The sequence below is a fragment of the Meleagris gallopavo genome, chromosome 9 (genome assembly GCF_905368555.1).
Source record: "Meleagris gallopavo chromosome 9, MGAL_WU_HG_1.1, whole genome shotgun sequence".
NCBI lineage: Eukaryota > Metazoa > Chordata > Aves > Galliformes > Phasianidae > Meleagris > Meleagris gallopavo.
This window is the reverse complement of record NC_139412.1, coordinates 8,227,477-8,255,032: the sequence shown is the minus strand read 5'-3', so window position 1 is coordinate 8,255,032 and position 27,556 is coordinate 8,227,477. Positions and strand designations below refer to the sequence as shown.

At 36.5% G+C, this 27,556-nt stretch overlaps 1 protein-coding gene across 5 annotated transcripts in view; it reads left to right on the top strand.

Moving 5' to 3' along the window:
- Nucleotides 1-27,556, top strand: part of DACH2 (dachshund family transcription factor 2) — a 266,533-nt gene that overhangs the window by 198,265 nt on the left and 40,712 nt on the right. For all 5 annotated transcript variants that reach the window (XM_085230818.1, XM_085230817.1, XM_085230816.1 and 2 more), the window contains 4 exons: nt 3,355-3,510; nt 5,472-5,644; nt 16,796-16,931; nt 18,685-18,765. In XM_085230818.1, the coding sequence (XP_085086944.1) occupies nt 3,355-3,510; nt 5,472-5,644; nt 16,796-16,931; nt 18,685-18,765 (546 nt within the window). The remainder of the gene's footprint in view (nt 1-3,354; nt 3,511-5,471; nt 5,645-16,795; nt 16,932-18,684; nt 18,766-27,556) is intronic.

Genomic DNA, 27,556 nt, shown 5'->3' with positions numbered 1-27,556 from the left:
GCATGACCTGAACTGGGTTGGTTGAAGCAGATGAGATCTTCTTTAGCTTCTTCTGCTTGCAAGTCAGTGCATTCTATAATGTTTTGGGATGGCTGGACCTTTGCCTCCTTTACAGTTTGGTGTGTCTGTGTTTAAAGAAACTGCAGGCTCTGTGCTTGCTTCTGATAAGTGTCAGGAGCCCTGGAAGATGGAGGTTCTTGTCTCTCTTGCCCTTTTTTAATGCTGAATACAATCTTCTCTGGGACAAGATCGACTAGAATGCAAACAAGATAAGGAAAAATTACCTTTTTGTCCTTTAGTTTTATCTGTTGGAGAGAAGGTCATATGGGTAGTGGGTAATAGTGTTAAACATAAAGCTTTTTGTAAAGTGTAGAAATGATGTATTGGCATTTTGACAAATGAGCAGACTTCTGAGGGCTCTGTTAATGCTCTTATGACACAAATCAGAATATTAAATTAGAAATTTAAAAATATTAGTAACTTTTCTCATTTAAAATAAATAGAATCTTTTTCCCCTTATACACAAGATGTAAAATAAATGAAATTGCTGCTTTCAGTTTCTGTTTTTCGTAGTTGTGTTGTATGTTTGCTTTCTTCTTCATATACTTTTCCTATTCCAATTAATTTCTATGTAATTTTTTCTTACTATATGGGAGTAGGTACTGCAGGGAAGGTTGCAAGTTTTCTTTTGAAGCTGTTATCTTTAGCTTTGCAAAGTCACTGTAGGTAGAATGAGTTGAAAGTGAAGGGAGCAAGAGTAGGACCCATGAGACCTGACTTCTTTTTCAGTTTCACCGTTTGTCTACCAGGAACCTGGAAGAAGCTGCTCCACAGAACTGGGAAAGCTCAGCTTTCCCACTTGTAAGTTGGAGATAATTAATCTTACTGCCCTTATAAAATGTGCCAGTGTTTAAGAAGTAATTATACTTCTTTCAGTTTAAGGGATTTGCTACTGCATAGTATATGCAAGGCAAATTAAGAGATGAAGCAGTTACCTATGTGGTGTATGGAAGACTATAGGATACACTTAAGATTATTATATTACACTTTTATTATATATCATACTCTCAGCAATACTGTTCTTTCTTTCTATAAGGAAGAGTGATGGAGAACATAAGAACACAGGAATGATCTGTAGATATAAGTCTACTGCAATTTATTCTTCTGGTGCTGGCACTGAATACAAGAGCAGGCTTAAAAGTGGAGTTTCCAGGAAAAAAAACATGACATTGTTGTCCACATTTGTAAGGAGATACGATATGATGATTTGGACTGTATGACAGAACTTAAATTTGGTCTTCTGTTTCCTGGCAGATTTCCTGTACTTCCTTAAGCAAGTCACTTTTCCCCGTATAGGAATAATTGTTCTTTCCTACAGTACATTCAGCTTAACCCAGAAATCCAGTCGGGCTCTGGCACTGCAGTGTCAGGTCCACGGAAGTGTGGGTAGATGCACGGGACTTCGTTGTTCCCAGGAATGAGTAAATAAATGAGCCAAGAATGTAGAGCATCTATGCTTGTGATTGGAAGTATTGGAAGAAAACATTGTGATTGGAAGCTTTTAGGTGAAGAGTACAATCTTGACTCTTCATTCAAAAGTCTCTGGTAAACTGTCTTATATGCAGTTCTCATGGCCATTGCTTTGATATGGGAAGTTACATTTACAGGATCAGTTTATAAGCAGAAGATTCATGCCATGGAACTTTTCATGTCTGTTGTTTCTGGTGGTTTTTGGTTTTGTTTGTTTGTTTCTTTTTGAGAAAGAAGTGTATTTAATTCTGAGAAAGCATATAGAGAAAAATAAAATTTATTTCCTAAAATCAAACACACACACACAAAAAACGACAACCTTTTTCAAATTACAGGTTTGAGTTGATAAATACTTCACTAAGTAGTACCTCTGTTTGACCATGGTTGTAGTGAACAACTTCTACACTAAATATTAGTTAAATGTTATTTAAAAGTGCATCTGTACTCGATATTAAATAATGAGAATGCTGAAAGAGCCTTAACTGCAGTGGTTCTTCTAATTACCACACTGTGCCATGTTATATTATATCACGTGCCATTATTCACAGTGTCTTTCTTTGTCAGTTATGACTCATCATTTTGCAAATTACAAATCTTTTTATAGGAGGGTAATTCATACATGGACATAGTGCTAAAATGATAGAGTGATTACCTTTTTTCTCAATCATTGATCTTTTAAACTTTTGCATTTAGCAGTATTAATCATGTTTATTATCTGAGTGTTGTCATAAAAATATAGAAATTTTCTGTTACTTTCATTTTCAATTTAAGTGCCTTTTGCTTTCTACCACAGTTTCCTTTAATCACAGTAATCTGTTGCTTATTCTAATCAAAATTCTTGTTCATAAAATCAAAATAAAATCAATACTGTAATTATATATTTTCATAACAATCAATCTAATTGAAAACATGGGATATACCTAAGAAAGGAGTGTATCTGGAATAGCTTTTTACTCTAAAACTGTTCAGCCTGACTTTTAAGGTGGTTTGCCTTGTGGACCAGGTGTGTGTTTCAGAATTCACTCTCATGGTCTACTTAACTGCTCTTTAAAAGGAGCTTGTTGTTATTCACGTGTATAAATGTAATACTAAAGAAAACCACTGTCTGTAAAATTGCTGCAAAACACAGCATCTTCAGAAGACCAAACAGATATTCCTGGCCAAATAGATGAGTGCTCAGTTTGCTATATTTTTGTTGTTGTTGTTCTGATCATAATTGCTGTGCGTTATAAGTATCTGAACTCGATATCTTGAATACTGAGTTTCCAAGCCCTACCTAATGTCTGACTTGGCTAACCTAGCAAAGTCAAGAGCTTCACTTTGAACATCACCAGGATCGAGCCCAGCGGAGGAGGAAAAGCTACTAAAGCTCACAGATAACATGGTAGGGGGATAAATTGCTGTAACCTGTTCAGGTCATTGAGCTAAAAGTTGGGAGGGCTGTAACCACTGAAGGAGTGAATAGTGGAGCTGCTCTCTGTTAGTATTAACACTGACAGACACCTATTAGTCCCTAGTGGGCCTGATTCTCTCTGACAGGAGATTGTGATCCAGGGTCTGATGCTTACTTTGATAATTTTTTCCTTAAACATTTAGCTTTTTCTCTTTCAGACGCTGCTGGTGTGAAAGTAGAAGATGCTGAAGTTTCTTGATCATATTTTTTGCCTAATGCATATTTCTCAATCTTTAGTTTTTTTTTCAAGTGCTGTGTTTGTGCTAAGCACATAGGCGTGGTAAAGAGTATTAGTTTGTCACTAACAAAGCAGACTGCTTTTTTTAAGAGAGTATATTCCATTTGTGGTCCCTTTATACCCTGTTTTGCAGGTGGGAGTGAATCTTCTTGGGATAAAGACAAGCTTCAGTCTCCCATTACAACAGGATCACAGCACAGCATTGGTCATCCCACCCTGTCAGGACAGTCGAGCCTTGGAAGTGCACACCCACTCAGTCCTCTTCAGCAGAACCACCTGCTTACCAACAGTATGTACTGGACCCTCGTGGGGAGAAAAGAATAAGTTATATAGAGTCACTGCTTGGAGGCAGTTTTTATCCAACTGAGATACAGCTGCTATCTTTAAATGGCCACCTGTTGTTGGGTAGGGGCTGTTAGTTCCAGTCAACATTGCCGTGGCCTAAAAACAAGTATAGTTGCTTAAAATGTTAGTGAGTTCTCTTCCAACTGAAAATGTTGGCCACCAAGTAAATATATGAGAGGAAAGACTAGTGAAAAGCGTGTAGAAGCAAGTTCTTCTTCTTTGTCTTTCCTTGTAACTACCAGGTTTATGCGAAGTCATCACTTAAATCTGGCTATTCAAAGGAACTGGAATAGAATGACACAGTTGAGGTTTGGTTTTGGAATTTACAATTCACTTTAATCCTCTCTCCTTCCCTTCCTTTAGGAAGGGGGAAGGAGAGAAGCCAAAGATCACCTCTTCTGTTAGACCCAAAGGGGAGGGACTGTGAAATTATTCCAAGAAAGCAGTTCAGAAAACAACAGAATATAATATTTAAAAAGACAGTGCAGAGTAAAATCAATTGTAAAAAATGACGATGGATGAAGAATTAAAATTTCACTATCTGTGAACCCTTATTATCTGTTTCATTTCTTCATCCTCAGTTTTGAAAGTTGACTTTTGTTGTTTGTTTTAATGGATGAGTGACATTTCTGACTCTTTCGGAAATTTTTGGAGCAGATACTTTCTTGCTACCCAAGTAGCACCACAAACTTGAAGAAATCAAGACTAAATCTAAATGGCTCCTAAAATAAATGTTGCTTTGTTCATGGTAAGGTCAGAGCCTGAGCATTTCAGGTATTTGGTTAAGTGTCAGTAGTTAAGAATCACCAAGTTATGGGACTAACATACACTGTGGTTTTTGCTTTCGTTTATATTCTTGCATGATTGAGTATCCATACATGTTTGCACGAGGGACAATGTTCTTTAATGTTAAGAAAACTTTCAGGTTATTTTCCAATAGATATTGTAGTAGGGAAATGTCTGTAGGTTGTTAAAGAGTTTATTGAATGTCAGACATTATGTCCAATGATTTGCAAGCTATATTTTCTTCCTAGTCCTCCGAAATGTTTGACGGATTGTGTCTTAAAACTGGTGATATGCTGTTAAATTCTGTTTGTAGTTTGCATTTAGTTTGCATGTCAATTGGACTTTAAGTAGACATACAACTCAATGTGACCAGATGGTGTCTGGGAGTTTTGGAGCTCTATGGAGTATGAGGAGAGATTATTGGGCTGTTAAAAGAGATATGCAAGGGAACCAAGGCTTATGAATGTAAGCAGTGAAAGGGATTGTCAGTATGGTTAAAGTGAAGGGAGATGTATGTGCGCATGGCTTATTACGTGTCATCATTAATATTGGCATGGATCATCTTATAAATAAAATATAGTGAATTTTAAGACTCTGTAGTTCGTCATGATTTGCTCTCATCCCATAGTCGTATTCACAGTCCTATATGGTAGTACAGTGGTCCTGTAGTCCATTCTACAGCTTTCTTTAGTCAGGGAGTAGTCCTAATACAGAAGTCTAGTCTCAGATTGCTGCATAGGTAAATTAAGTTAGAAGACTTCTTAGAATCGTTAATGATTAATGATTTCCCACTTGCATTGGGAAAACATGCAGATATGTGCATATTTATGTTTTTTCCCTTTGTAGATGTCAATAAAAAAAATATCTCTAACTTGTGTGCTAGTGTATATTAATTTTGCAAATATTGCATTGCTTTTACATCTGTGCGCTTCTTGGCCCAGTACAAACTGTACAGTCTTTTCTAGAATACAGAATTATTCCCTGCATAACCTCAAAACTTATTAACACACAGTAGAATTGAGTCCAGCTAGCCAATATTCCAGTAAAATATAGACTTAAAAAATTAAGGGATATAAAATGGGGGATTGATACACATAACTTGCACATGCTCTCTTTTAGGGATAGACCTGCCATTTATGATGATGCCCCACCCTCTGCTACCTGTCAGCCTACCTCCCGCTTCGGTTGCAATGGCAATGAATCAGATGAACCACCTCAATACAATAGCTAACATGGCTGCAGCAGCCCAAATGCACAGTCCTCTTTCCAGGGCAGGAGCCTCTGTTATAAAGGTAAGAGTCATCTATGAAACTAGATTTTTGTGGCTAACAAAAACATTTACAGTGACCTTTTAAGAAAATCTAAAGGCAGTGAGCTTATATTACATACAGTACACCTGGTTGTGCTTCTGTTTGAGGAAAGTACAAGCAAGAAGTTAAATAGGATGTGCTGCTTTATCTACAAATATGTAATGTAATTACAGATCCTAATACAATTGTTAGAATAGAGCTAATCTGCATTAGAACTATAAAAACTTCTCCTTATCAGGGTATCTCCACAGTTGTTGACTAGATGGGAAACATCTCTGATGTTCAACTACGTTTTAGTTAATGCGAGTCATTAAATTGTTAGAAATTGTTGGAAGTTAATTGAGATTCTGTTTGTTTCAGTTAGTAACCTTTAACTGTTCAGGAGACCTCTTGAAGTAACTGTAACTTAACTACAACTGTAAAATATTGGTAGCAGCAAGTAGACTGCATAAGCTTTGTCTGTGATTTAAATGTATGTCAGTTTAAAAGTATGTCAAAATGAAGATTAGAATTTTGTTTGTAAGCAATGCATGCTGGTACTTCATAACATACACTACAGGTTCTGCAAATGGTTAGATTTTAGGGGGACTCTTTAGCAGGCCCTAGCTGATGCTAGTTACTCATTTACAGCAATTTTTCCCCAACATCTGCACCAGGGGATATGCAATATGTCCACAGCAACAGCAGGTCTCACCAGCACTCTAGTGGGAATTATTTCTTCTACACGATGTAGAGGAAAATACACCAGTAGCCAGTGTGATAGAGGTAGTGCGTGCATTCATTGTGGTGTAACTCTCACCTGTCAAGTGATGCTGCACCTTTCTCTCATTTGTTCCAAGTGCTGGGATTGTATGTGAATTTTATTACAGACAGTGTGAGGCTGCCTTTGTCCTTTCTTTCCACTACGTACAGTCATCTAGCTCTAAATGACTATCAGTTAAGATGAAGTCCTTATATGAAATGAAATTTGTAAAACAGTTGCTTCTGTTGTTATCTATCAATAATAATACTTTTATTATATGACAACATTATTTAAGTTCATATTAGAAGTACAAAAAATAACTAGTTTTAGATAGACTGCAATTATGGCACCATGACATTACCTAAAATGGGAAAAATGAATATATTGAGTGTGTATCTATTTCTACCCTCTGATGACTAAAATACCACTTAGTCTGTTTTCTATAGGTGTGAGAATCAGCTGCTCTCTCTATAAAAGTTTTGAATGAAGTCATTATGCTTTTTATATCACGTTTGCCATTTAGAAATAAGCTGTTCTACCAAAATATGCGTGATCAGCAAAGTTAACATTTAGTGCTCCAGAAAGAAATGTCATAACTATGAAACTTGATTTCCTCCTGACAGGAATGCTGTAAATTAGGCAGGCACAACGGTCAGGCTCACAAAACCTTCTTAGCCATCTATAATGTGATCTGATGTGATTATGGCAGCACCCGCTAGCAGTGCTGTAAGTATGGTTCTGACGGTATCCTCTTATAAATCCAGGCTTTCAGAGATTTACTGCTCATCTGAAAGTGCTTGCTCCATTTGAAACTTGGCTGAAGTAGTTCTGAAGAATCTGCATGAATGAGGATGTAGTATGAAGGGAGGAAAAAAAAAGACAGCCGCAATGACTTTACCACCCTCTTTCTTCTTCCTCTTGTGTCTTCGCTCCTGTTTGATCATTTTCTCTAGAGCTGTTCTTGAGATGGATGAACTCTGCAATCCAAGAGTTTCTGCACTAGCCATAAAATGCTTTGCCAGCCAGCCTGGTGTTAAGGACCAGTCTGAGCTGGAACTTAGCAGAAAGAAGCTTGATTCATGGAGTAGGCTGAAAAAAAAAAAGTAAAGAATAAATGTGGTAGTTTACTGTCATCCTATAATGTTTCTCCTCCACCTAAGAGGAATCTACTCAATGACTGTATTTTTACATCCTCAGAAGTGAAGTTTGGATTAGCCCTTTATACAAAATAGAGAAATTTTCACTGAAGTTTATAAAATAGCTCAACTTCAGAGAGCTATAACTACATAATTTGAAGAATTTACAGTAGACCTATAATGAATGTAGTATCTGTATTGTATTTAAATTATATAAACTCAATTATACAATAAATGAATATGACTATTAATATGCATTCACAGCATAGAGTTTATATTAAAGGAAATGTCACAGTTTATTCTGAGAACACAAATTGAATAAAAATCTGAAGACAGACCTATGTCTTAACAGCATTTAAAATGGGTCCAAAGGAATTGAGACTGACAGCACATACATGGATAGCAAATACATAGAGCTGTTACAACAATGAGAGTAGACCTTCCATTTATTGGCATCACTTTGGAACCTCGTAATAAGGTCACACAACTGTCTGCCCATGGTGGAATGAGACCTCAGGCTGAGAATGTCGTCAAGGCATGAGTGTTATGGTAGTGTCATCAAGCCTATTCTCTTTATTTATACTTTTTTACGTCAGAGGGAGTTTATTTAACCAAGAAACATAAAAACTTTGATAATGTCAAACAGAAAGTTGGGGTTTGGAAGAGGAGATGCTAGATAGACTTGCATTCATCAAGAGCTAAATGGAATCCCCAGACTCAGGTAGATTTGAGGTGTCTAAAAGAATGATTGACAGCAGACTGGCAAGGGGAAAGAAATCCTGGAAAAGAGCCTGTTAGTCCTCAGTGGACTGAAATGAAAATGTAGGATGGGTTTGGCTTGTCCTGAAATAATAAGTCACTTCTTGGAGACATGCTGGCCTGTTCTTGCTTGTGTGGGATTTGAGGCATACTCCAGAAAAGGAGAAATACAAATTTCATTCTCAGAGTGGTATCACATGGTGTTGTGAACTTGTAATGAAGGTTGGCAAGGGTCAAATCTAAATCTCTGGAGCGGTTCCTGGGTGGGCTGTGATGGGGATCCCAATGAGCTCTTTCTGTGGGTAAGCAATTAGGAGGTAGCTAGTTGCATGCAGCAGAGCTGGGATGACATACATGTGCTGGTAGGAAAACAAGGACCTGGCATGGATCATATCCAATGAGGTATCCTCTTTCTGGAGACCTGCTGGCGTGATCCTCACTTCCAGAAGTATGCCTGAAGATATGAATGCAGTCTGGAAAAAAGCAAATGCAAAACTCTTTCATTTTCTTGGAATTGGGAAAGTACAAGAGGGCTAGCAAGAGTCAAATTTCTGGAGCTGTGTTTGTGTGGGTTTTTATATGTTCACTCTAAGACCATTTCCCACAGTATCCTCTGAAATAAAACAGTAGGACAGCTTGTGTTCAGGGTGGGCTTCAAGTTGTGGGAACAGAATTCAAATTAGGGGCCTTAAGCTTTTCCCTTATTTGTTAGGTAACAGAATATGACTGAGATTGGAATAATGAGGCAAAATTTTATCACAGAGGAGATTCAAGAAACTCTTTTACCCTTTTACTCTGCTTTTTCCTTTTGCCCCACATCTTTTGTGTTTTATTTGTTCCTCTTGCTCTTGCCTCACTCATCCTTCTCTATCTTGTCCTTCTCTCTCACTTCCTGCAGGCTCTACCTAAAAGACGTGCTTCTCCCAAGTAGGAGTATTTCTGCAAATTAGTTTCCTGCTGTTCATTTTTCTTTTGTCTTCTTTCCCTTATGCTTGCTGAATTGCTGCGTTTCTCTTATTTTCTTTGCCATTAGGCAGGTCCCAGTTAGGAGTAAGTGGCACGTCTGTTGAATGCATTTGGAGAACCCAAGGAAAAAATGTTAAAATGGACATTTTTGGTGAATGCAATATTTTGCATTTCATTACACAATTTACATCTGGATTTTTTTGGTCTACCGATAAGCAGAACAAAGCATTATTTTAACATGTGATCTCTACATGCTGTAGAAAAACACATTCAAAAATTGCTTTGTGTTCTCTTCTTCTGATTTTCTGGGATGCTTAAAGCATTTGTAAAGGATGTATATGACATCATTTTAAATTCCCTAAAGACAATACAGATGGGTTGTGTAATTATTGCTGAGAGGTGCTATTTTCTATGTGCCGTACAACTCGCATTCATAATATTTACCTGACAGCCAGAAAAATGTGGCCATCTCAGAGTACTCGGAAACAATTCTTTTCAGTGTAAAAACATTTCCAGTTACAGAATTTATAACATTGTTAATTTCATATCTCTGCATTCAATTCATTCTGAATTGTTTGTAGAACATTACAAGGTTTATAAACCAAAACTTTTGTAAAATTTATGGTACTTTTCTGTATTAGATTTACTCTGTCCCATTTCATATCAAGTGTTCATTGTTGGCAGTTTATTGCTGAAATGGTTTCTAGAATACATTAGGGGAGTGATGTGTGAGACAGGGTGGTTTGCTTACTTCCTGTAAGACTAATTTTTATAACTGTATATGTAGAAAAGAAGTAAGTTTGCAGGATTGTATCTTTTTATTCACTGACAGAGAAGCTATTATGCTGGGAGATGCTTGGGTTCCTACAAATTACGTCAAACAGCCTTTACCTCTTTCCTTCTATGAAGGGAGGCATGTCTCTATCCCTGTGATGCCAAGAATGCCTTGCTTGTTAACACAAAGACAGCTAGTTGCCAGTTTAAAGAATAAGCAGTGAACACTATTTTTAAACTGGCAAGGGGGGGAAAATGTAAGAATCAAGTACATCTCTTTTTTGCAAAGCCAGCAAAGGAATATTGTCATGCCAAGCACATACTAGCTTTTAGTTCTGGCTCAGTTCTTTTTAGTATTGGCCTAAGCATTTGCATTTGTAGTTAATAACTAATATAGCTATAACATAGATGAGATACAGCATTACCATCATTAGTCTCCAGAGTGCCTTTCTTTCATTCAGTAGCAGCACCGGATGAAACAGTTCATAGGAGGGATTGAAGTAGGAAGTTTCCACAACAGGAGTATGTCCAATTTTAGTCAATATTGTACTTTCAGATTCAAAGTAAAATGTAAAGGTAAAATCTTAATACACCAGTGAAGATTGCCATAGCTTTCCCAGTGATTGCTAATTTAAGAAATGTTGAAGAAGGAAGCTCTTACTTGGCTGTTTACCAATACCATCTGATTAGCTGTGGTTCTCTGTTTGGCTGAGCAGCTGGCAATTAATGAATTATAGGAAGTAGTTACAAGGTAATGGAATTAGCAAGTGAACATCTGGTATTAAAAATCAGTAAACAGAAGAGTTTTTATTATTTCTTAAATTTGGTGTGAAAACAAATGCCAGTTGACTATGACTGAAGCAACTATATATACACAGTGGGAAAAAAATAATGCATTTCAAATGGCAAAGTATATATTTTAAATGAACGATTTTCCAATACAGTGCAAAAGATGAATAGGATCCAGCTGGCTTTCAGACATACATATCTTATCTTAGTTTTTAGACCAGCTGTTTCCTTTGTTCATCTCCAGTTCTTACAGCAGTGTGAGATGATATAACTAGCTCGGAAGACCAACAAGTTGTCCTTACTGTTTACATATGCCCATTCTGAACCTAAGATAGCTCAAAATATAAACCTGACCACTGTTCTCTTGCCCAAAAATGGTAGCTCTACCAACATCTTTTTTGTGGTCTACCACATTTAATCTGTCCAGCATCATCTCAGATTTAATATAGTTCTTGCTTACTGTGTCAAGATTATACCTTTTCTTTAAAAAGCCTAACTGCTAAGCGTGTATTGTTTTTTATAACAGTGCATTAATTAAGGATAGTAAATGAGAAATGAGCCTCTCTGATTCTTGATTTTTTTTTTTTTTTTTTTTTTTAAGTAAGGTATAGCCAGCTTGTGGTCCATTTTGGTAATCTGAATGATGATTTGACAAGCTCTGTAAGATTGAGGTGTGACACTGCACATTCCAGTGGGGATCTAGGGAGCAAATTAATGTTGGAAAATTTATTATGCCAGAGCCTATGAACCTGATGATCAACTCTGAATTTTTCTTGCAATAGTTGAAAACTCAAATCTAAACCTAAATTCAATAGAATCCCCATATTGCCTTCCTCTCAGTTTCATCATTGAGGTCTGAATTACAGTTCTCCTGCTACTGCAGAGCCCTGAACAGAAAAAGCATCTCAATTAAATATGAAATATCAAGATAAATGTCTGAATAAAATGTCTACATCTCAGACAAACTTCCAAATCCTGCTTGTCAGCAGTGAAATGCCATTAAATCCTCTAGGAACTCATTAATAGATTAACATTTGGAAGAGTAATTACAGCTACATTAACACTAAGAATAAAGAAAAATAAAAGAAAATCCAGCATCATTTCTCTAAACTCTTGACACAAAACGAAGATAAATACTATAAAAAAAATCAGAGGTATGGAATTAAGGTCAAGATGATTATGTTAAAAATAGGTAAGCTGTTCATATATATTTCTAATAAAACTAGTAAGGATAAAACTTCTATGTGGTGTTTCACATTATTTGTGTGGAATACCATCTTGCAGGGGTTAGAAAAAGAGTACTGAGGTGAAATCAGGGATGTATCTGGAAATTGCAAGAGTTGATGATTTCAGTGCTGTTAACCTAAATCACAACTAAAATTGACAATGTCAGGCTTTGTAGCTACAGTTTCTAAGCCAAAGCAAGACACAATTTTTTAGTAAGACGGAAATATATTACCCTTCAAAAGGATTAAATACTGAAAAAGTCTTTTTTGAGAATTTATGATACAGCTCTGTAAAGGAAAGAGAAAAGATAAAGTGGGTACTGCAGTTAGATAAATAGGTGAGATCTTGAGAAATGTTTTCATTTTTCATAAAATTCTCACAATCTGTAGATTATACATATATAATTCATTACATTATAACATGGAGTATGAATCCTGAAGATTTATAAAATATGAAGAAATTCAGTGGAGAAAATTTGGCTATTCAGAAATATTTCTCTCTCAGTTTCATGCATGCCAACTGCAGAACTAGGCTGCACTGCAGTGTGCCAGTGGGAACTGAGCTATTTCAAGAAGAAAAAAAGTAGAATCTATGGAAAGTAACAAGGTTGTAAAATACATAAATGACGAATAAAATGAAGTCATCAATCTGTAAAAAATGTTAAAGTTTTAGATTTGCAATTTTCCTATTTAAATGCCTTCATTGATTTGTTACAAATACTGTTAACCCTGTGTTTGGAAAATGGTGAGGACATTATCACTTGTGTTCTCATTTGTAATAAAATAGATTAACTTGCTGTGAAATTTTAACTAGGCTGAGACACAACAGTAGCTACCTAATGAACCAGAGCACATTGCTGTTAAGTAGCTAAATAGATGCATACTGATTACAGGACTGAAAAATGGATGTGTTTACTTGGAGGAAAAAAAGAATATATCTGATCATAGTGTTATTCATTGTAGTAGGAGAAATTCAGCATTGTATTTCCACACAAACATTTAGAAATAGACAGTTTCTCAATCCATAGGGAATCGGACATGATGACACTATATCCTCATTTCTAGTACATAAAATATAGAGAAAATTTCAGCTCCTTTGTTATATGTAGGGGAAAGTGCATCTTCCCAGTACATGTAAATTTTTGTAACCAGATAGATATTAGATGGCATAATCAACTTACTCTCTTAGAAAGTGATTCACTGTGTGATTAAGAATGACATTATTATTTGACACGTTTATTTCTGCCTGAACATTTCTAAATAAGACCCCAAGTTTGAAGGCAAATTACTTCAAGCAGAAATTATTATTATATAGTAAGAGACAATGGAATGTACATTTATCAGAAGAGGCTAGAATGCTTTGCTTTCCTAAATCATCAGCTTTTGAATTACTCAAATAACTTTCATTAAAGGTGACTTATATGCTGTTTGTGTGATAACTGTGTTAATTTGTCGTTAATTTGTTCGTAGGTGGTTTGGGTTTGTTTTTTTTTGCTGAACAGTTGGCTTGTCTTCTCCTTGGCTATTCATTTTCATAGTTGCAGTAGACAAGAAAATTTACTTAAACTCTGCACTCTTCTGTAAGATTAATCATTTCAAAATTATATCTTAGTTATAAATTGAGTACTCTTGGTCATAAAAAGAAAGTAATGCCAAAGAGGATTGTTAAAGCTGAAATCCAGGCAAATAGAATTACAGTCAGAGTTGTAGCCTGTTAGCTGTAACCAGTTATTTACTCAAGGCTGTTATTTATGTAAATGTAAAATACGTAAGTATTTATAAGCTCAGGATTGCACGGATTCACTGAATGTCTTGGGTTGGAAGGGACCTTAAAGCTTACCTTCTTCCAGCCCCTGTGTCATGGGCAGGGTTGCCATCCACTAGACTGGGATGCCCAAAGCCCCTTCCAACCTGGCCTTGAAGACCTCCAGGAATGGGCATCCACAGCTTGTCTCCATTCAGAACTTTTTGAGGGCAGAGCAGAGGAGCAGAATCACCTCCCTTGCCGTGCTGGTCACACTTGATTTGATGTGGCCCAGGATACAGCTTTTTATCCAGGTTGCAAGCACACATTGCTGGCTCATGTTGAGTTTTTCTTCCACCAGTGCTCCCAAGTCCTTCTCTGTAGGGCTGTTCTAAATACACTTATTGCTGGCCTGTATTCATGATTGAGATTGCTCCAACTCAGACTCTTGGTCTTGTTGGACTTACTGAGGTTTGCTCATCCCTTCTCTGAAGCCTGTCATGCTCCCTCTGAATGACATCCCTTCCATCCAATATGCCAACCGCTCCACTCTGCTTGGTGTTGTTCGCAAACTTGCTGAGGGCTCACTCAGCCCTGCTGTCAGTGTCACCAGCAAAGACACAGATAGTCCCAATACCAACCTCTGAGAAGCACCACTCATCTGTAGGTGTCTCTACCTCAGCACTAAGCCATTGATTCACAGCTCTTTGAGTGTGAACATCCAGCCAAGTCCTTTCTGACAGAGTGCTCCATCTGTTAAATCAACATCTCTCCAAATTAGAGACAAAATTTTGTGCAGGGCACTCACATGCTTTGTACAGGCCGAGACAGATGATGTCAGTTGTTTGTATGTTATTCATCATATACCTAGAAGAATTCTTCTTGATGTAACCCTTTAAATGTCATTTACTGATCAGTAAATCATATGTCTTCTATTTTGCTGATCTCAGCAACCTCTAAGATCAGTCTTTTGAACCAAGGATAAAACATTGACTACTTTGAGATGAGTGGCTTTTCCTTTTTTTCTACCAGAATTTGAGAATTTGTTAGATTAAAAGCATTCAGTTTTAAAAATTTTAAGATCTTGTAACTCAAAGTATAGTAGGTTAATTTGTAAAAACTTAATAAATATTTTAATTAACATTCAAAAGTACTACAATTAATAGTCTCCCTCCAAGATTTATTTGTTATTGTATGTTCATTAAATAACAGATAATTAGTGAGAACAGTTCCATTGAGGATTAACAGCTATGTAATAGATACACATCTGTTACGTGATTTTGAAGCTCAGTTGCTATTTAATGTACAATAACTATCCTATTAAAAACACATTCATTACTATGTTTTTGGCTGGTGTGATTGGAATAGACAAATACCACCCCTTGCTAATAGAAGTATCCACTCTCACAATCTCTTCACATTGTTCTCAGATGTGTCTGTAAATATGAAGATGAGTGTGCTTTAGAGAGATACTTTCAATGGATAATAGTATTCTTAAAATGTCAATCCTACTGCCAGTGTTATTAATGAATTGCCTCAATAGGTTATGAACAGAAGCTATTATGCTAGCTATTGGTAATGGAGAAATTATGAGAATCTAGTGTTGTCTTCCTAAAGCTATAGTATTGATTCAGCATAGTATCTAGCAAAAATTGCATTAAAATTTGCTATTGATGCTATTGAACATATTTTCAGAAGCACATGGAAAATTGCCACCGAGTAACCAGATTGCATACTCTTACTGAAAAATCTGAAATACATTAGAAAGGCAGAAAAACTGCCAAGCTCCTTTGAGAAAACTTCATCAGATCACAGTGTAAGTGTAACTGTGGTTTTTAAAGGAATGGGGCAAGAGAATCCCCTTTAAAAAATTGAATTAAAAAAAAAATCACTAATATTTCAGTTCTGTGTTTCCACTGGGAACAGCTGATTGCCACAGATGAGGGTATCTGCAAAGATGCAGTTTCTGGGCTTATCCTTGTTAGTGTTCCTCCACTGAAACTGTGTCTTTAAGGTCTTTCTACTTGTAACAAAGGATTTAAAATATAAAATTTCAAATAAGGATATCTAGAGTATCTCACTCCATGATCTGCCCCTTTGAGAAGAGTTTCATTTTTCAATGATCTTTGCAATGATGAAAAGGGGACTGGCATTTTGAATAAACTGAGGATAATGCATGTGGACTCATTGGATTGGAATGGTCTCAAGTGGTCATATAATCAAGCGTTTTCAAGACAGGATGAATAATTACTCATCTGACCTGTTAGCAAAAATTTGCACAGTGGAAGTTCCACAAGTTCTCCAGAGTCTTCAAGTTTAGACAGACAGGACTATGGAACTTCATTTTTCTAAATTTTACAGTATCTTCTCAATTTTTTCTCCTCCCTAGGGCACCAGGTGTATTTAAGTTACACTTCAATCTCAAAGTTTTGTGTAAAAATGTGCACATAAAAATTTGCAAGCAGTCTTGTTTTTGTTGGTCTGTGGCACTTCTCATCTGAAATTGGACTGTGTGCTGCCTTCAGAAGACACTCGTGGTATATTTAAGGACAAGAAGTTATTTTTCTTGTGAATTTACAAATTTGACTGTGTTTAGTGCCAGTTTGTCAAAATTTGATTTATTTATGTGACATGTGACTCATAGATGCCAATTTCAATATCTGTAGAGTAAAATTAGTTTGTATAAACCATGCGAAAAAATATTCTCTATATTCCTATGTGTGAAAATGTTAGATTTATGAAAGAAAAAAAGGTGGTAAGTGCTGTGTCATGACCCTAAGGATGAAAAACTGTGTCTAGATGCATCGCATGTAGAAGATGATATTCTTTTTGAGTATTGAAGGCCATACTACTCTTTTGATCTGAATTCTGTTCATTGTTTATCTTAGAAGACTATTTGTTATTTTTATTTTAGCCACTTTCATTTTTTTTTTAAATTGAACTTCAGTGAAGTTCATTAATCAGATTGCACAGACCTTGTTTTATTTCTGTTTCAAGGAAAGGATTCAAGACAGCCCTTCTCCAGCTCCATCCCTAGAAGACAGTCAGCGGCCTGGGAGCCATGCTTCCTCTCATCAGAGCAGCAGCGTGTCCAGCTCACCTTCCCAGCTGGACAACACACCAGACAGAATTGGTTAGTGCTCTGCAGCCTCACACCCCATGACAGTTGCTGACCTCACAAATTTTAGCAGTTTTTTGTAGCAAATACCTTATTTACTGGGAAGCTCAGGAAAGCCCCTTTCTGTTTTGTTTCCCCAAAACAGAAAGAAATGTACAAAAAATCCCACCGAAAATGACCAGAAAGTTCCTCACTATAGTTTGCTGTATTAGATTCAATACTACGCAGGGCCCAGCCTCTCATTCTGTGCCTGTATCTACCCATGCACAGGAGATACCATCCCTTCTATGGTGTGACTCACTTACCTTGCATGCTGGCTTGAGAAATTGACTCTGAAACCACCTGGAGTTGAAAAATAGCAAGATATGTTAAATATCCTATGAAAACACACATACGATGATTTTTACACTATAAAAACCTCCTCTTCGCCAGACATTCACTCACTGTCGTGAAGCTGAGAGCTTTTTGATGTGGTTTTTTTTTTTTGCTGTTATCTCAAGAACAATTTTCAGTCTGTACATTATTGATCTTGTGTTTAAAATGCAAATTTGGACTGGAGGAAATGTGTATTCTATTCTTGGTGCTTCCAGGAGGCATCTAGGGCAAGTCAGTTAACATCTTACGTGCATGTGTGTCAACACTGTTGTCTTTACAGAAACTCCAACCTATGCAGACACTGCTGAGCTAGATTTAAACTACAAAAGCAGTGCAGTTCTTGGCAGTCACTGTGAGCTTCACTCCCTTCAAATTACTACTCAGCAGCTTGCTGGGATTTTGGAGTTTTTGCCATGGTCCATGCTGCAGCACCATTGCACTACATACCTCTGTTGACAATAGACAAACTAATCAATTGAAACTGGGCTGCTTGGACAAAACACAGCATACATAAAGGAAGAACAAGAAAGTAGATGCCCTTCAGCTTCCATGTATATAAAATAAGGCTTCCCTTAGTAACAATGAAAAAGGGATTTTTTTCCCTTATTGTAGCTCTTGAAAGCTATTGTAACTTGTTTTATTAACAGTAATAGCACACAGTGCTATCTTCTGAGCTCCAGAAGTAGTAGTGAAAGGTTTCTTTAAAATAAATAAAAATGAAGCATACAAATTTTTATATATTTAATAAGTATAATTTTTATTTTTATTTTTTTTACTTTTTCAAATTTTTCAAGTTTTTCACAAGTCTTATTAAAGAAATACTGAATTCTGTAATTGGTTAGTTGCATAGAAGGAAACAAAGAAAATAGGCATCTTGAAATCATGAGCTTAGTATGTCTCACTGATCTGGTAGATGTTAAGAATTTTTTTTCACACCATGAAGTATGTTTTCTTTCATTTTCATCTATTGATTTGGGCTACTATCTGTGCATCTGAGTTTTTTTATTCTACTTGTTGCTTTACGGATAATTACTAACACTTACATCTTCTGCTTTACTAAATGCATTTTTTCCCAAAATGATTTCTGTGAAGTACTTTTCTAAATTTTTTATTTGAACTCTTCTAAAAAATCAGTTGTTCTTAGTAATTTTAGTTCTGTCTTGGTGTCTTTTTTTAATCAAGTTGAGCAAGTTTGCTTCAGCTACATATTCCATTTATAATTGCTGAATTGGGAGCTTTATGTACAACAAATGTGGTCAGCTGCTTTAAAACTTGTATGAATAAATGTTAAAATATCAAAATAATAAGAAAAAAAAGTGTAATTTACTGCTTTCCTCTTTTGACAGTTTTTAAATGACAGTTCTTATATAGCTGTGCACTCTCATTTTTTTAGCTATGTTGACCAACAGCAGGGAAGGAGAGCTCATTGATCAAGAAACCGGGACAAGCCTAAAAAAAATGCAAAAGGAGAAAGGTATAACTACACTTCTTTCTATCTCAGGCATTTAATTACACTTATGTTTTATTCTCTTTTTTAGTATTCTGCATAATACTATAAATCTAAGAAAACCAAGTGCCTAATTGCAATGAATAATGTATCCACTGGGTTTAGATCACCTTCTTCTTAGAAGAGTAAACAATCAGGTCTTTGCTTCCCTCTATTTATATCATTTGGAGTAATATTTTGCCATTCTTTTTCTCAATTATTTGTGCAGTTCTTAGCAACTATTTGATTAGTGACATGATATTGTTTCTTTTCCTCCAGTAGATGTGTGTGCACCCTACTCTTAATACTGGTTCATAAGTGAGGGAAATAAGCCATTTTTCATGTTTAATAATGCTACCTGATCTCATAAGAGGCAAGTAAGGGAAGAGGTGATGTTTGGCCTATAGTGTCCTGTAGGCAGGGAAGTGCCTCCTCTGATCTTGCACTGATTGGTGGGAGCTGGAGAAAGTTAATATGTCGGTGTATTCAGGTAAGCTCCGGGGCACAGCTGCAGAGACGTGGAATCTGCAGCTGCACATGGAGGAGGAATGTGGCATTTTGTTTCCTTGTAAATAAAATTAGAAAAAAAATTAGTCATATTGCTAGACAAAGTTTATTCTGGCCGTACATACAGAATGCCATACAAAATGATTACCTGCAAAAAAGGACTGATGTGTAGATGAAGAACCAAAAGATAGCTGAAGGTAAGTGTGAAGTGAACTCTATAAAAGATGCTGCAGAATGGAGGGATAGGGAGATAGTAAGGTTTTAAGAAGGAAGGAGAAAAGAAGGAGGTGTCCCACAGAGGAGACATTGTAGGCTAAATGTAGTTGTAAGTCTACTGTAAATGTGAATGTGGTATCATAAATGAAAACTCACTGATTTATATTTTGTTTGAGCTGATTTTTAGGTAATTTATTAAACTAAGAGAAACTCATAAATCTTAGGCCTGTGTAAATGATTGCACTCCCTATATATTTATTTTATTTTCAGAGTAAACTAAAATGCTAGTTATTGGCAATTTTATGAGCTACTCAAGTGAAAAAAAAATAAAATAATAATTTGGAGGCTCCATGTGCCTCATGATTCCAGAGTTCTATTCAGTGATTTGAGTAGACTCATGAAAATGGCGGCCACCTTATTGTAAGATGGGTTCTACTCTGTAGACATGTGAGGCTGCTCCAGTCATGAGGAGGAAGTGTCTAAAACTTCATGTTTTCTTACTCAACTCCCTTCTGGAAAGGGAGTTCGTTCTTTCTGTTCTTTGGTTTCCCTAGGCATTTGATCACTTTCCTCATGAGCCCCATAAAAGCCCATATGTGCCATTTTTGAGATAATATTCTGGCTGGAACATTTTGCTTAAAACCTTACTTTTGACTTCATTTGGCATTTGCAGACAGCACAAGAGGCTAAAGAGCTATCAACTTTGTACTTTTAACTTTGTAACTGAAATTAAAACAAAAAACACCAATAAAAAAAAAACTGTAACAATTACGTAGAGAAATATTTACTATAAAACTGAAAGTATAGTTTATTTTAATTTTTTAAACTGTGTGTGGTTTCTTCCCACATTTTAAATTACTTTTCAGTACAACAGTTCAATATCCTATGGGGTTCAAAGATGCAAATTATGTAGTTATTAGTAGTAGCAGATCTATCACTCAGAAGAGATGAAGGGAATCACAGTTTAAAAGTCCAAAAAGATAACTCAGAAATCCAAAAGTGCGAAAATTACCTAAACCCAGCCACGACACCAGTTCCTAGGTTCCTGAGATCACAGAGCATTTTGCAATCACAACAAAGATCTGCCAGTAACGTTTTGTGTACCATAAGTCACCTTAAGATTAACGTTGTATGGGCTTGTCCATTTCTGGTCTGCAGTTTTGTGCAGTGTTTTCCTCAGTTGAACGTGCTCCCTTAAATATGTTTTTATACATGTTACTTTGACTTGAAACTCAGATTGTCCTATGTCAGCTAAAATATTTTAAGTGCTTCAAAATCATAAGAAATTAGAGTTATCATTAAAAAGACAAAATCAAGTGTTCAATTTTATGCTTAGTCTGCACAGGTCAAGTTTGTCTCTGAGAACTAGAAAGTAGTTGTTTTTTTGGCACGTGAAGATGCAGTTTTCATGTATAATTCCATGGCTCCAGAACTGAAACATTCTGATTTATCATGGGATAAATGTCAAAATTTGAAAAGCATTAACGGTGTACATCCAACATTTTTGAAGGTGATTTCATACAATCTTGGAATTTCACGTTAGGCAGTGTGGTGGACCTGTACTGTATCTCCTTTAGGAATCTCCGTTTTATAGAAATAACGAGCATGCTGCAATGGGGGACTGCACCAGTAGGAGATACAGTCTGTATTTTCCTTCTGAAATTCCCAGCCTGTCACCCCATATAAGTGTTATTACTCCTCAAAGATTTTTTACCACTCCAGTATGTATTTTGTTCCTAGTAGTAATAGTATTCTCTTTGCATAATTGTTTTGAGCTTGAGTGCACCTCAAATGTGTTGAACAATTTTCATGTTCAGATGTGGAGAGTTACTGAAGACTGTGATGTATGCTCAGCAAAAAATATATATGTAATTTGTATACAAGCTTTATTTTTCAAAACTTGACATTGCTTTCACTAAGGCGAAGTATATTTACCATGGAAAACATTTGCAAAGTTATTAAGAAGGAATGTAGTTAAAATAAAAGTATCAACATTTATTAAGCATGACAAGTAAGCAGTTTATACAACCGTGGCAAACATATGTTTTCACATCTGCTTTGAGTAATATCATCATGATTTTAAAAATGATTTATAGCTCTGCAGGCCATAAAATGCCAGCTTTGCTGTAAGTTAAAAGTTTTCAAACAACAAAGAAATTATTGAAGGCATATATTAAGCATGTTTTTGTAACACACCTTGTTAGAACTGCATATCTGAGCTGTTTGTAACAATTAAGATAGCAACAAATGAAAATTAACTAACTAAAATTTAGCACTACTATTACTCATATGAAAGCTTAGCATAAAAAACAATAAAACTTATTGTGATTATTGTAAGCACTACTGTGACATTCTTCAGGATACACAATTTTCTTTTCCTTATGCCATTGAAAGTGCTCTCAGCACTTTCAGCACAGATAAAAATATGTCAGTTTGTTCTCATCCAACTAATTTCAAGGTAATTGGGGCTGAAGAAAATACAGCTTAAGTTCTTTTTGACAACACAGTTAATATAAAATTGTTCCAATTATGTTGAGCTGCTTGTATGTGTTGGTGGGACAGAATTTACAGAATTAAAAGCTGTCTCGTCTCAGCAGGGTTAGAGGTTGGTTACAGACCGTGTCTTTAAGCTTGTTGAAGAAGCAATGCCATTAAAACTCAGTTACTCCACATCCTTTCAGCATCTCCTTAGGTAGTATAGTCAGGCTTAATATTAGAAGACAACTAAATCAAATATATTTATAGATCTGCACAAGCATTCTGCCTGTGCATCCATGTCAGGATATGAGTGAAAACCATATAATGGATAATCTGTACTGTATTTTGAAATTGCTAATGAAAGGAAGCAGAGAATTCCCTGTCAACAGTACATAGCCCCGAATGTTACAGAAATGTAAACACAATTTCTTCCCGATTTTGCTTACTTGCTATTTCTGTTTTTAAGCAGTAACAATTTACCTAATATGCAGTAATTCAATTTTAAATTTGCCTGCTTCGGTGTTTATCCTAAAAAAAATCTCTATTGTATGGGGAAGGATTGTGTTTGACACAGTATTATATAGGCTTTGTAGAAACCTCCATATGAAATCTGGCATTAGGAAGGTTAAATGAGCCAGAAAAGAATTTGGCCATCCCTGCCAGTAGGACTTAATTGCAGGTACAATTATTCCATGTGACTATATGACAAAAAATATTTCTAACTCTTCATATAGGATGGAATAATAAAAGACACAACCCCAGCTCTTGCCACAGCGAAATCAGTGGAAGTGTTTGTGACATCTTCAATGAGAGCAGAGTTTGGCTACAGTCTGGTATTTTGGGCCATATCTCCCCCAGCCATTAGCAGTTGTTATTATCCTAGGCAGGGGTGCTTTATACCCATAGGCAGTGCAAATGCTGTGCCTCCCAGGGCAGTGGTGTGCCTGAGCCTGATGAGATGTGGGAACATGCCAGCCCTGCCCTTGTGCTCTGATTTCAGCAGGAGGCGAGCAGGCCCCAGAGAACCACGGTATGCTTCAACGTGGCTGTTTGGGGAGCTGGAGTTGTACTCCCCCTAAGTGAACCAGAGTAAAAATTCATAGGGAAAATCTGCAGGTGACTGGTTTCTTCTCACTTACCCGTTGTTCAAGTGTTCTTTCAGCAGAAATGAGGGCTGTATTTGCTGAGAAACTGATTTGCTCTGAATCTCTCAGTGCCGCACAGTGTCCATAATACCTCCTTTAGCCTGGTTGTCTGCATTCTTGGAGCACAAGTCTTCATCCCATGACTGTCTCAGATTTCTGGTAGATGATAGTCTCCGAAGCTGCATCTGGCAGCTATTCTTTTTCATTTTATTGAAGAACACCTTCCCACTTATTACTTCAAGGAAATGGGAATTTTGCGTCATTTCTGTCAGCTGAGTGAAATATTTTCAGACGGCCATAGATTACAGTAATGAAAGAATAACTATATCTATTTATTGTGTTTTGTTAGTGGAAAAGGGTTTTCATGCTGTTTAAATTAATAATTGCCAAAGGACTAGGTTATTCATGATGTGAGGAGAGGAGAGGAGAGGAGAAAGACCAGGTGCGCAACACCTGAAACAGCAACAGGCCCAAGTGGGGGGTGTCCTCCAGAGAGAGGAGTTTTCTGACAATTAATGTGAAAGCATCCAGATGGAGAGGAATAAGGAAAGGAACTAAGATTACGAAGCTGTAACATGAATCGTGTATAGAAAGTGTACGAGAGGTGCCAACACTTCAAATGTTCACCATGCTGTTTCTTTGACATTTCAGTACTTACATGTTAAACATATAATGACAAATAAGCACTTTTCCTTAGGAATGTGCTCACAAATCTTCTCTTGAGATACATGGAAAAGTTCCCAAATTAGAAGTGAATTCGTGTTCCTTTTGCTGTCTAAGTGTGACATGAGAGACCCAGGAGTTGTTTGATGAGCAGTGGATGCAATAGCACATGAGTTTAAAGGTTGCAAGGGTTTCTTACTCCAAAAATCTCAAGTGACATGTATTGCACAAATACTCACTAGAAGAGTGAGAGATATTTTTATATTTTCTATACTCTTAGAATTCTGAAGGGTAACAAACTCAGCGCTCTGTTCTGAGTGAAGGCTTTTTCTGCAAGTTCTTGTTGTTAAATTTAACCTGCAAGTGAGCTGACAACTGACAAAATGGTGGCCTATGAGTAGATGGGATCTTTCATCAGTCAGTCAGAAAACAAAAACCAACTGAACAAAAAACCCCAAGCCATGAAACTAAGGCAAACTTTTATTAATACTTTGATTCACAGTATATGAGAATAGAAAATAATAGGAGAGTTCTAACTTTTTTAGTGTATAGAATCATGTTGTTATAACTGCATTTAACCATTCCTAAAATATTTATAAATACAAGGGCGAGTAGTTATGTAAGAGAAAATAGTGAAATATTCTAAGTTTGCATCTTTTACATTAAAATTATATTGAGTCTCATAAGTGAACAAATTGTCTTGATTTTCAAAATCATTTTAAACCGCACCGTTTTTTTCTGAAGGGTAAAATAAGTGCTTCATAATTATCTTGGCATATGGACCAGGACAGTTTCTTACACTGATATATAATTTATTGATATGTTTTATTTATTAGATTTCTATGGCTTTAATGTATTACTGTCTAAAGACTACAAACAGTGAGTCTAGATGAAAGTGCTGAAAGACAGAAATTCTCTTTACTCAGAAAGCTTTGGACCAAATTTTTGTAAGTTATATAGCTTCATGGAATAAAGTGGGCAAAAAAGAATGGAATAATGTGGCATTTTTATAGGAAGCTTCTCTCCAAAGTCAAAGTTATCTCTTCACAGTTTACCGCTTCGTCCGGAACTGTGAAGTGAGTTTTCTATAGGTCTTCTTATTGAGCTGTAGCAGATATGAAAGGCATCAGGGGGGTAAATTGCTGAATGTCACCTGGTGGCTTTTGCATTAGGCCCAGTAATCTCCCTCAGAGTTAACAGTTGTATTAGAACTGACCCTTTGAATTCTCTGGATCGTAATATCTCTGATACAAAGTCATTAACCTCAAAACTGCAGTGGGTGACATTCTTAATGTCTGTGAGTTATTTAATAAATATGCTTTCAATCCTCATTAAGAGCAGTAAGACTTGAAAAACACGCATCCAGAAAGATTGGCGAAAGGCTTTCTTACGTTATAGCAATCCTTGAGATCTGTGGAAAGGCACTGATGCAGGCTCAGCCTCCGCCTGCCTGTGCTCTGAGCCAGCCATGGTGCCACGCTGCTCCTGAGAAACTGTGACTGGTGGTGCATTTGTGTGCCCAAACATGTAACCATGTGTGCATATAGGTTCTTCTCAGGTTGAATTCATCAGTAAGTCTTAGATTGTCATTGCTTGAAATTTTGGCTTGTACAAGCAGTACATGTTTCTGAAAAACATGTCATTTCTAGCACAGACAACAAAGGCTGTGATCAAACACTCTTGTTAACTAGGAAACTGCTTAGAAGCCAGCAATTGCTGCTTCTAATGTAAGTTTCCGTTATTAAAAAAAAAAAGTTTTTTTCATGTTTCATGTATTTGATTTAAGCCTAAGCAAGTGAGCTGACAGAAATGTATATTAATAAGAAAGCTTATTGTTTATTGTGAAATATTTGCAATATTTGTGTCTGAAGAAGACCTCCAGGATATTTGTAAAAACTGCACTTTATAAACCATAAGTTTATTTTCTAAGACTTACTGATAGTGTGCTTTCTCATGTTAGCTATAGGAGGCCATTACCTATCAGTGAAATACAGAGTGACACAGTCACAGCTGTGGCACTGGCTCCAGAGCCTTTGTTTCCGCAATTCAGAAATGCTCTTGATTATGACAGGACTGTGTGCTCCTGCTGTCAAAGAGCAAATCCTGTCCTTATAGCATCCATGGGCTTTGCTTGATAACCTGTTTTCTGGAGGACAGCTTGAGCCAGCTGCGGGTGCATGCAGGGGGATGCCCTGCATGCCTGTGTTCCTGGCCAGCAGCCCTAGGAAAACATGTGTTCTGGGAAGCCCTGGAGTGTACCTTGCACATGCAAGTGGTGTTTTCTGTAGCACTCTTACATATTCAGATCTTTGTATTGTGTATTTTTGTTCTTGTTGTTGTTACTTTGGTTTGGTTTTTTTTGTTGTTGTTTTCTAATTCGTTCTTTTGAGTATCTTATTTGCACTGTGCCTGCCTTCTAACAGTCACACAATAGTGGCAATTAAGTGGACTTGCTTCCCAGAGGTTTCTGATGGTCAGAAAGCTGAGAATAAAACCATATATCTGTGTGCATCTACAAAGTATTTGTGTACATGCCACATTAGAACAATTACTCTTGGTGTAAAAAGTAATAAGTACTTTGCAAACAAACCATAGATTGGAATTGGAAAAAGGAGATTGTCCTCTTGAGTCATGAATCTGGAATAAGTGTGTTCTTCACTATATTCCATGTGTTGCATTGAAGTTACTTGATATCTTGTTTGCAGAGCTGATGTGACCCATACATTGAACTTAGAAGCCACTGGGGCTGCAGAACATGAGGAGGTCTGGACCACAGCCAGCTCAGGCTGTAATTTCAAGGAAATCAGATTTCATGTTTGATTGTTGGGGCGGGGAGCACCATTACCATACTGTTTCCTTTATTAGATATTTATTTATATGTTTATATATAGCCATATTCATTGCTGGGATGGATAGTTCAATTAGTAGCTTTTTAATATTATCAGCTGTACTTTGGAAATTAATATCTCAGAGAGTGGAAGACCACAGTAGTAAGCAATCAGCATAAGATCCAGGTTAAGTTTCAAGGAGGCATCTTGAGAATAAAATTCAAGACTAGATGCAGCTGTGAGATTGGCTGTTGATGTTTTTAGGTATCTCATCAATGTTTCATTGACACACCTGTTCTCAGCATTAGGCCAGCCATTCTAGCTTTTGAATGGCAGACTAGACTTCTAAAGGTATTCGAGACATAACTCCTATTTCTGTAATAGCACTTTTCCTGAATACCCTTCAAAATCAGCCCATCGCTAACCGAGTCACTTTTGAGATTAGGAGTTGGGCTTCTAAGCCACACTAATTTGTGAGATATTTCTAGTACTTAATGTTGATGAGAACTGTTAAAATACACAATTTTTCCAAAAAGTTTGATTGTTACTACCCAGACTCCCTTATTTCTTTAATTCACCATAAATCTGAAATTCAAGGAAAAGGAGCACAGAGCCAAAAAAGGCAGTGGTTATCCCAGCACCAGAATCCTTGGATGCACCCTTTGTTCATCTCTGGCCATTGCACATTGCTCTCAAAGTACCAGTGTATTTATTTTTTATTTTTGTAGACACTGTGAGAGTAGTTTCCAAAGTAGGATTTTCTTGTAGTTGACAGAATATGACAGAATATAACATGTAATTTAATAAATAAAATTCTGCTTCCAGATGTGTTTCAGGATGTTCTGATCTATAAAACATTGTATAGTTTTGATCATCCTATTTGAGCCATCACCTGGACTGCTGTGCAATATTCAGATTGCTGGATTTGACTTGTGTGAATTT